Consider the following 9745-nt stretch of genomic DNA (forward strand, 5'->3'; position numbering starts at 1 on the left):
AGCCTTGTTCCATATCCCACCTTCTGTCCCGTGTGCCCACCCCCCAGTCAATCAATCGATGTGAACAAGTAGTATGCGGTTCCGACACTCCGCAGACCCCCAACCCTCAATCTTGACCCGTTTTCGCCTCGCGTGGGCATTCAACCGAAGATCAGCCTAAAATGGCTTTCTTGTGCGACTCCCTCCCTTGCATCCCCTCCATAGTTGCACATCAACTTCGCCCATGACTCACATATTAGATGCAAAATGGCCCAAGGTTTACCAGAACGGAGGTCGATCCGTAAGTACTTAATGGGGATCTGCCCTGCCTAGCAGTGCGGCTTAGGTGGTTACCGGTCTAGCAGGTGGGATGCACCTTTCGGGGGCAGTTTCCCCTCCCCTCACTTGCATCTCACTTCCACTTTCACTTTGCACCATACCATCATCTTAAAATGGAGGGTTGCGGATCACCGCCACCCGCTGGTTGCGACGCGAGAGGGCTGCGTGACCGAAAGTTGGAGACACTTTCTTTCCACCCAAAGGTTGGTTCCCTTTTCGATTCCAATCCTTTCTCTCCTTTCCTCTACTTTGCAGGGGAGAAGATTGGTGTGCATTCGTGGATTTCGTTGCCACCACCAGGACCAAATCGGTTTCACCTCTGTAGAGAGTGAGAGAGATATGCCAGACCAGCGGCAACAGACTAATCCTTCAGAGCGAGATGACGATGCATATCCATACCAGCAACTCGCTGTCTTGGGTGAGTATCATGCCCTCTGCTCATATGGTGCTCAGCTCCCAGAGCTAACGACCACAAACAGCATTATGCCGCCTTGCCGAGCCCATTGCCTTCTGCTCAATCACAGCCTACACCTTCGTAATGGTCGTCGACATCAAAGGCGACGAAAACGCCTCATTCTACGCTGGCCTGTTAATCTCTGCGTTCGCCATGGCCGAAGCCTCTACAGCGATGATCTGGGGCCACATCTCCGACCGCTATGGGAGAAAACCCATCGTGCTGCTGGGACTTGCCGGAGTTGCGTTGTCGAGTCTGATTTTTGGGTTTGCCAAAAACTACTGGGTCGCTCTATTGGCGAGAGTAGTGGGTGGGCTCTTGAATGGGAACGTGGCTGTCATGCAGACTATGGTGGCCGAGATGGTGAAGAGACCGGAGCATGAACGTAAGTCTGCTGAAACATCGAAAGCGTTACAAGTTCCCCCTAAAGCTGAGTTTGGACTTCAGCGACAGCATACGCCGTTCAGCCCTTCGTGTGGAGTTTAGGCTCCATTGCTGGCTCTGCTCTGGGAGGCTTTACCGCACAACCCGCCCGATTCTATCCACATCTCTTCTCCCCTGATGGAATCTTCGGCGAGTATCCTTACCTCTTGCCTAACCTAGTTGCGGTAGCGATCATTGCCATCGCCATCATCCAGGGCTGTATCTTCCTCAACGAGACGAATCCCGTATCACGGTCATCAGACACACGAGGCACGGTCATCGGCGCCGCCATTGTCAATGAGACAACACCCCTATGGTCGAGGCAGAGGAGAGAATCGGCGGTCAGCGCCTTTTCAGCAGGGCCCGGCGGGCTCACTTATGTTGCGGAGTCCATGCCCGTAGCTATTGATCCTACTTTCGACCTTCGGCGTCCGTCTTTGGCTTCTATTGGCTCACTTAAGCCACTGGTGAAGGTCGGATCACAAGTCGAAGCTGTCATTCAAGACGAAGACGACGAGCAGACCGCAAAGCCGGAGCAGATCAGGGCTTTCACCAAGCCCGTCATTATGTGGACCACTGCTCTCGTGGTGATGTCATATCACTCAATGGCCTTTGGTTCTGTTCTCCCTATTTACCTCCTCGACGATCCAAGTAGACCTCCACGCGAGCTTGACCTAAAGGGAGGGCTCGGCATGACCCTGCACGAAGTGGGGACGTACCTCGCCACCAGCAGCGTCATGTCGTTGTTTTTCCAAGCGGTTGTATTCCCGATTTTCGTGGCGAAGTTGGGTGTCTGGAAGGCTGTCTTGTCCGTTACGCTTCTGAGCCCTTTCATCCACACGGTGGTGCCACTTGTCTCCCTCCTTCCAAATCCAGGGGCGGGCGTTTACGCTGTGCTCGCATTGCAAAGCTTCACGGGCGTCGTATCCTTTCCAACCTTTTTGATTCTGTTGAAGAACGCGACGCCGTCGCCGTTGGTACTAGGGAAGGTGAATGGGCTAGCCATGTCAGCGTGCTCGGCTGCTAGAACAGTGGGCCCTCCACTTGTCGGCATATTCTACAGCAGCCTAGGCTCGGCAGGGGCTTGGTGGAGTTGTGCCCTTGTGGCCATAATTGGGGTTGTCCAGTTTTACTTCTCCCCCCGGCCACGGGATGACGATGAGAAGATATTGCGGAGAGCATCGACGACTACTGTCGAGGTCCCGCCCATGGCCGATGTGGCGCGGAACCGGGAGGAGTAATGATGTCGCAGGGTTATTGCGTACCCGCACTATGTTGGAAAAAAGTTGACGAGTTCGTAACGGAAGAAGGACAGATAGGCGACTGTGAGTGTTTGTAGATCCCGGCTATCATCTGTCCGCTGTATATAATATCGTCACTGCATCACGACTCCAATTTTCATGCCCAGGGGATCTCTTTCATTCCGGAGCACCACACGAAAGTGTTCTGGCACCGTGACCTGACTAAAGGCCTCTCGAGGCAATCTTCCCCCTTGCGGGATAGGCAGAAGAGCTCTAGAACGGATTGCTATCCCGCCTCAGTCCACGTGAAGAACACGTTCGCCTGGACGGAGCTGGCGCTGCACAAAGTCCCTGACCCGGCGATCGTCTTGCTGCCCGACCAGGCCAAGAAGGCTCCAACGGGAATCGTTCGCGACCGGGATGCTCGTGTGCGTGGAATCACGCGTGGACAGTGGCGGCGGAGGAGGAGGCGTGAGCTTCTCGGCGCGCAGGATCGGGAATGTGACCGTGCATGTCCTGCATACCGATATTCAAGACGGCGCTGCACAGAGAAGGGGCTTCAACTTGGCGTAACGTACAGACCGAGGAACCGGACAAGGCTTCTTGCGCGGTTGGCTACATCAACCTGGAGACGATATTTTCTCGCTATAAGCCCGTAGCATAACGTAGATCGAATCCAGTGGCAAATGTTTTGTCGATGCCTGCTATCGCCGGCAGGTTGTCCCCGGGATCAAACAGATCCCTCTCTGAATACGCGCAAAGTCAATCCTTCGAGCTGATGCAGGGGTCGTGTGTCTTTCTTTTCCTATTTCCAATCGGCCGTCGTGGGGCAAGAGCAATACTTGCTATCTACGACAACCTTCTAGTCTTCTTTCCGCTTTACCCTGGAGACGTCCTGGTGGTGTTCCAGAAAGAGACCATTTCCACATTCACAAAGCATCCCTTCGTCGGTATAGTGCAGAGCGGCGGGCGAAACCAATCGTTCTTGAAATACCCAGCCTCGTTGAGAGAGCTCTTTCTCTTCCAGATTCAGGATTTTGATTGAACCACCAGCGTAAATCGTCTCGCAGTTGCTATGAGAGTTTGAATGGCTCCAGACTTCGACCCTAAGGTTTTGCTCCGGACGGGTTCTCAGTGTTCCCGCCCGATTTGACCCAGAGCTGCTCGCCGAGATGTTTAAAGCTGACATTCCATAAATCGCGGTCATCTGTTCGGACTGCTGAAACCAGTCAAGCTTGTTTCCCTGAATGATACAGAGAGAATCAATCCAGATATACCGGAAACCGAGGATCTTTGCGATGACCACGCCATCCCTCAGCGTCTGTGGGAAGGCCTTGAGAGTGATGCCTTTGTGTCTCTCTTCCAAATTGCCCTCGCGCGTTTTTAATGGATGGTCTTCGCCCCACTTGTAGGACATCGTTACAAAAGGAGTGATCTCGCGCTGCGTGACATACAGCTTGATCCCCGAAAGGTCGTCGTCTGACTTTCCAAGATCTACCACTCAGTTTGGAAGAGAACTGGAAGCTCGCACACACTTTTCGTGTCTGTTCATACAATCATCGACCCACTTCTTTGCTTGCTGAAAAGCTGCGTCAGACCCCGGATCTGGATTTGGAAGCACGTGCAGTGCTGCGTACCGTGCAGCCTGCTGATTGCTGGAGAAGGGCAGGCTGATCTTGATTCCATTTCTCTGGAAGAAAACAATTGACTTGTGTCGATGTTTCTATTCGCTGATATCGCTGATATGGGCCACAGATCCGATGGCAACACCTATGGCAACCTCGAACTCGGACTCCTGAGGCCCTGTTCCCCGGAAAAGATGGAATAGGTAGACATGGATTCAATTTCAACAGCGGCGTTGGGCTCTTTTGCCAGAATATGACAAAGACCACAAAAGCGATTGGCAGATTACCGGAGAGAACCTAGAGAATTATCTAGATGGGCTTTTCAAATGGGTCAGAGTGATTTGCTCGGATTGAATCGTCTCCCACCGGCCATCCAGTAGATCTAGGCCTAAGATGATGTCTGTGAAGAGCAGCTGACAGTCTTTGCAAAGCCTATGGTCCGCCTTTACAACAACGTCTGGGAAGTCACACTTGCTCGACACGGGTTGGTTGGCAGGCACTCTTGCGGCAGGCATGTCTAGTGGAGTGGTCTCATTCTCTCGATACGCTGCGGAACTAGTTTACATGAGATTCCCGAAGTGGCAAGACAATATCAGGTTTGACCGTGGATGTTCTGAGGTTCCGTATTTCTACGTCCAAGGTACCTCTCGCAGGGTATTACGTTGCTCCGTGACGGAGCAAGGCTGGCAATTAACTGACACAGCCGGGCGAAAGTTCCACCGAAGAAATATGGTGGGCCGAATGAACGCTAAACGCAGTCTGGGCAGCCCGAGTTTGAGGCTTTTCTTCGAGTATCAGCTAGCGTTTATTTCTTTAATTCCACGCCTATGGCATGATTTCAGCTTTTTGCATCTATGTATGGTTTTGGGCCCCTTTTGGATACGATTACAGGTGCTGGCGACCGCTCAAAGTAGGGGAGGAGGGAGGGCGGAGTTAACGCTTCAGTATCTGTCGTGTGGCAGATAGAGTCGGCGCGCACCATGCTATCACGACCTCTTCTCCCCTGCGGGAAGCACAAACTCTACAATGCTTTTGGCCTTCCTGCAATAAAGTCCTCGTACAGGAACCGGTTTCATCCGCAGCTCCGTGTATACTCATTCAGCCAGTCAACGTTCTCGAGGCGCGAGGATGACTCTAAGAAAGCTGTGCCAGCCACCAAGTTTGCGGAAGCACCTCGAAGCAGAACGGAAAGCACGGAGGCCCCCAAGCCAGAGTCTCTACAACAGAATGAAACTCTCAAGGCTGAACCAGAGCCCGTCAAGAAAGAAGCTCTCCTCGCGGAGAAAGTGATTTCCAACAAGGAGCAACGAAAAGTTGACCTGGCTATCATGAAGGAAATGGTCCAGTATCTGTGGCCCAAGGGAGACTGGGGGACCAAATTACGGGTTGGTACCGCGTTGGGCCTTTTGGTTGGAGCCAAGATCCTCAACGTTAATGTTCCCTTCTATTTCAAAAGCATTGTGGACTCTATGAACATTGATTTTCTCGCCGTCGGTGGCACCGCCTGGACAGTGGCAGGATCGATGATAGTTGCATATGGTGCGACTCGCATTGGCGCAACGTTGTTTCAAGAGCTACGGAATGCTGTCTTTGCCAGTGTCGCTCAGAAGGCCATCCGAAATGTGGCGCGCAATGTCTTTCAGCATCTTTTACGGCTAGACCTGAATTTTCATCTGTCAAGACAAACCGGTGGATTAACGAGAGCTTTGGACCGCGGTACCAAAGGAATCAGTTTTTTGCTAACGTCCATGTTATTCCACATTTTCCCGACCGTGCTGGAGATTTCGCTGGTTTGCGGCATCTTGACATATCAGTATGGGGCCCAATTCGCTGCGATTACGGCAGCCACAATGGTCGCATACTCGGCATTTACAATTACTACGACTTCATGGAGAACCAAATTTCGCAAGCAGGCAAACGCCGCAGACAACCAAGGAGCTACAGTGGCGGTTGACACGCTGATCAACTACGAGGCGGTCAAATATTTCAACAATGAGAAATTCGAAGTCAATAGATATGATGCCGCCTTGAAGAAGTATCAAGATGCTTCTATCAAAGTCACCACGTCGTTGGCTTTTTTGAATACCGGTCAGAATGTGATCTTTTCGAGCGCCCTCGCGGCCATGATGTATATGGCGGCGAACGGGGTGGCAAGTGGCTCATTGACGGTTGGAGACTTGGTCATGGTCAATCAACTTGTTTTTCAATTGTCGGTGCCGCTGAACTTCCTGGGTTCAGTCTATCGAGAACTTCGACAGTCCCTGCTCGATATGGAGACCTTGTTCAATTTACAAAAAGTCAACGTGACGGTCAAAGAGGTTGCGAATCCGAGGCCGCTTGCGTTGACAAAGGGAGGCGAGATCAAGTTCGAAAACGTTACGTTCGGCTACCACGCTGATCGACTGATTCTCAGAAACTTGAGCATGACCATACCAGCGGGTAAAAAGGTTGCCATAGTCGGACCCAGTGGATGTGGGAAATCGACAATTCTCCGATTGCTGTTCCGGTTCTATGATGCCGACTCGGGCAAGATCCTGATTGATGGACAAAACATCAGGGATGTCGGTTTGGATAGCTTACGACGAAGTATCGGTGTCGTGCCACAAGACACTCCACTATTTAACAACACCATCGAGCACAACATCCGGTATGGCAACGTCGACGCGTCCTTGGATGAAGTCAAGAGTGCTGCGAAACGAGCGCATATCTTCGATCTGATTGAACGCCTGCCGGGTGGATGGAATACAATGGTTGGCGAACGGGGCATGATGATCTCTGGCGGTGAAAAGCAACGGCTTGCTGTTGCGCGACTGATTCTGAAAGATCCTCCTCTCTTGTTCTTCGATGAAGCCACGTCGGCGCTTGATACTTATACAGAACAGACGCTGTTGCAAAACATAAACAGCATTCTGAAGGAGAAGGGTCGGACCAGCGTTTTCGTGGCGCATCGACTTCGCACCATCTTTGACAGCGACATCATCTTCGTTCTCAAGGAAGGCCAAGTTGTTGAACAAGGCACTCACGCCGAGCTGTTGGCACGCGAAGGACTTTATGCTGACCTCTGGGCAGCCCAAGAAGTCTCAATCGGACAAGACATGCCCCTTGAACGGTCACTGGAAGAAAAACGCCAGACTGACGAAAAGGAGACCTGATCTTCACTGGAACAGTGCCCGAACGTGGCTGCCCTGAAGGTACTCCGTAGTTTGCTGGTCTAATCGTTTTCGGTTGGTTTGATGACATTGTCTTGGATAAGGTTTGAAAAGGAGAGCGCTTACTATTCGGTCCTCCACAACACCAGACGGCAGGACGCGGGGTCTAGATGTGGCCCCTTGGGTTCACGCGTGGAGAGAGAGCAGAATTCTTTGGCTGGCACAGTTAGGGCGTACCAGAAAAGGAGAGCGGCTGTCCCTGGAAGAGAGCTTCTCGTCGACATTATCTTCGAGAACACCAGGCGAGACATAGCGATCCCCAAGACGCAGGTGGGATGGACTATTGCGAGAGGAGGAATTTCGACAGACCCTCACTATCTTCCAGGTTGCCAGGGAAGCGAGATGATTGACACAACTGGAGGACAGGGGGGAGACGAATTTCTTTTTCGCACGTGGCGCCAGATTGTGGTATCGGATCCACTTTGTAGAGAGCGCCCACAGCTGCATGCAGCCTAGCGAGAAGCCCCCGAGTGCCGATCCCTCCCGACGTGTTCGATATCTCGGAGAAAGAAAGCCAAACGGTTGTGGAAAGCCCACGAGGAACGAATGGTAGAGGAGTATAGGTATGGGTACAGGTGCGATGGCAGGACAGGTAAGTTACCACCTCTCGATAGACACGCGGGCCTCTCGCAACTCGCTCAGTCAATGAATCAATTATCTCTCCAAGTCAAGTCTCTCTGCACTGGTTCAGTCCATGCTCATCGTTTGCGCGAGTAGTCTTCGACCCCTTCGATGGAAGTTTCTCCATGCATGTCAAGGGCCAAGGCTAGCAAATCCGTCGAAATGGATTCTGGGCTCGTCTAGATGGTACCACCAATAGCAATAGGCGCTAAGCCCGCTGGAGACTCCAACAGAGGAAAGCTAGGTGGCCGATTGCGACTCTAACGGGCCAAGCTGCCCTAACGCTTAACTAAAGTCCTTAAAGCCTTTAACCATGAGCCCGGAGAGATTGCGCTGGCCACATGCCCAATGCCACAACGCTGGCCGGCTCCCTTTCGCCATCCGTTTCCAGCTCCGTCCAAATTGCGGCCTCGAACAGTCCTCCGTCCTCGATAAAATCAAATGGAGCTCCCACCACGACTTGCAGTCCTGCAAGCGACATCCTACACACATACTCGGGACACACTCTCTTTCAAGACCCCGTCGACCAACTCCAGCAGTCACTCCTTTAACCGCCTTTCTTTCAGCTTGCAGCCCGTCGTTCTGGAGCCCTCAAAATAACCTTTGATTCTACTGCATGTATGCTACGCTCCGCTCGTTTCAGAAATTTAAGAGCTTGCATTAGGCCCTGCATACCACAGACTTCCGGCGAACTCAGGCGCATCACGATATCCCGCTCGCTCACCAGCCTGCTCGATTTCGCGTTGAGAAGAAGTCCGGAAAATCCGAGAAAACGGCTCATCTGACCCGTGTCAGGCGCTCGCTGCGAACACTGTACATAAGACATCATTGGGGCCCGCTGTCTCCGCGACTGCACCCTCGAAACCTTTCCCCGCTGGGAACCGAAGTATCCGAACGGACAAGGTGCGAATATCAAGGGCACAGGCCTCTGAACGAGCAAGGACTGTCGTTTCCGACCTACTACAGAAGGACGCACGCGAGGATTCCACCTCTCTATACCAGGCCGGCAGATTTTGAAAATAGAAACAGGGCGCTGCCTGTATAAAAAAAGGCCATTGGCGTAGATCAGCTTACACCAAGGCTCGCTACTATCCAAAGGCACTCAGCCTCCGAAAAGCCCATAAGGATCACCACACCTCGACTTTGACAGACGTTGGAAAAAGGCCATCCACACAGAAAATGGGTCTCTTCGACAAGCTACAGTCAAGTAAGAGCGCCCTCTTCCCTGCACGCTGCTACGCAGCCAATTGTTCTCATTGCGCATTGATCACGGACAGAATGTTCAACTGATCTTTTCCCATCACAGAACTCGAACTCTACCGCCTCGAGCAGAAATACGCGCGCCGCAAGAACCGGACGACCTTCACCACAGGCGCCGTATACCAGGACGGCGAATACTTCTACACGGGCGCCGCCGACGCGAGAAGTCCGACCATGTCCACGAACTCGACAGGCAATTCCAACAACAGCTCCGCAAGTAACAAGAGGAGGTCGCAGATGTGGGTGCCACCCGAGCAACGGAGATGATTACAACACAAGCAACATGGGCTGGCCGCTCGCTGTGGTCTTTTTCGCTTCATGTGAATATTTTCCAGATTTGGTCTTGGGTTGAGCATAGCACTGGCGTTTGTCTTGTGAGGGGCTTTTTCTCTCTCTCCGTGTCGATGCCCTGTCTTTCTCTCTTTTTTAACAAGAAGTATGTATTTTCGAGCGTCCGGGTCGGATGAGCAGCAGCGGCAGCAGGGTCACGAATTGGACTGGGAAGATCCAAGAAGGAAAGAACGAGCGGCTGGGAATTAGACGTTCAGGTTATGGTGGCTAGGGTTAGCGATTGAGCACTGTGCGAGGGAGGCC

At 52.4% G+C, this 9745-nt stretch overlaps 4 protein-coding genes across 4 annotated transcripts; 3 read left to right on the plus strand and 1 right to left on the minus strand.

Annotated features, from left to right (window-relative positions):
- Positions 1-657: 657 nt before the first annotated feature.
- Z519_10009 (uncharacterized protein) lies at positions 658-2436 on the plus strand (the record flags this gene model as incomplete). The annotated part of the gene is made up of 3 exons (XM_016767728.1): positions 658-736; positions 798-1157; positions 1220-2436. The coding sequence occupies 3 exons, from the start codon at positions 658-660 to the stop codon at positions 2434-2436; spliced, it is 1656 nt and encodes a 551-aa protein (XP_016615826.1).
- Positions 2437-3298: 862 nt separating this feature from the next.
- On the minus strand, positions 3299-3853 carry Z519_10010 (uncharacterized protein; the record flags this gene model as incomplete). The annotated part of the gene is made up of 1 exon (XM_016767729.1): positions 3299-3853. The coding sequence occupies one exon, from the start codon at positions 3851-3853 to the stop codon at positions 3299-3301; it is 555 nt and encodes a 184-aa protein (XP_016615827.1).
- Positions 3854-5041: 1188 nt separating this feature from the next.
- Z519_10011 (iron-sulfur clusters transporter atm1, mitochondrial) lies at positions 5042-7213 on the plus strand (the record flags this gene model as incomplete). Its single annotated transcript, XM_016767730.1, has 1 exon — positions 5042-7213. The coding sequence occupies one exon, from the start codon at positions 5042-5044 to the stop codon at positions 7211-7213; it is 2172 nt and encodes a 723-aa protein (XP_016615828.1).
- Positions 7214-9070: 1857 nt separating this feature from the next.
- Positions 9071-9418, plus strand: Z519_10012 (uncharacterized protein; the record flags this gene model as incomplete). Its single annotated transcript, XM_016767731.1, has 2 exons — positions 9071-9098; positions 9198-9418. 2 exons carry the CDS (start codon positions 9071-9073, stop codon positions 9416-9418), a joined length of 249 nt encoding a protein of 82 aa, XP_016615829.1.
- Positions 9419-9745: the final 327 nt, after the last annotated feature.

Source organism: Cladophialophora bantiana (assembly GCF_000835475.1).
Source record: "Cladophialophora bantiana CBS 173.52 unplaced genomic scaffold supercont1.17, whole genome shotgun sequence".
In the NCBI taxonomy this organism is placed as follows: domain Eukaryota; kingdom Fungi; phylum Ascomycota; class Eurotiomycetes; order Chaetothyriales; family Herpotrichiellaceae; genus Cladophialophora; species Cladophialophora bantiana.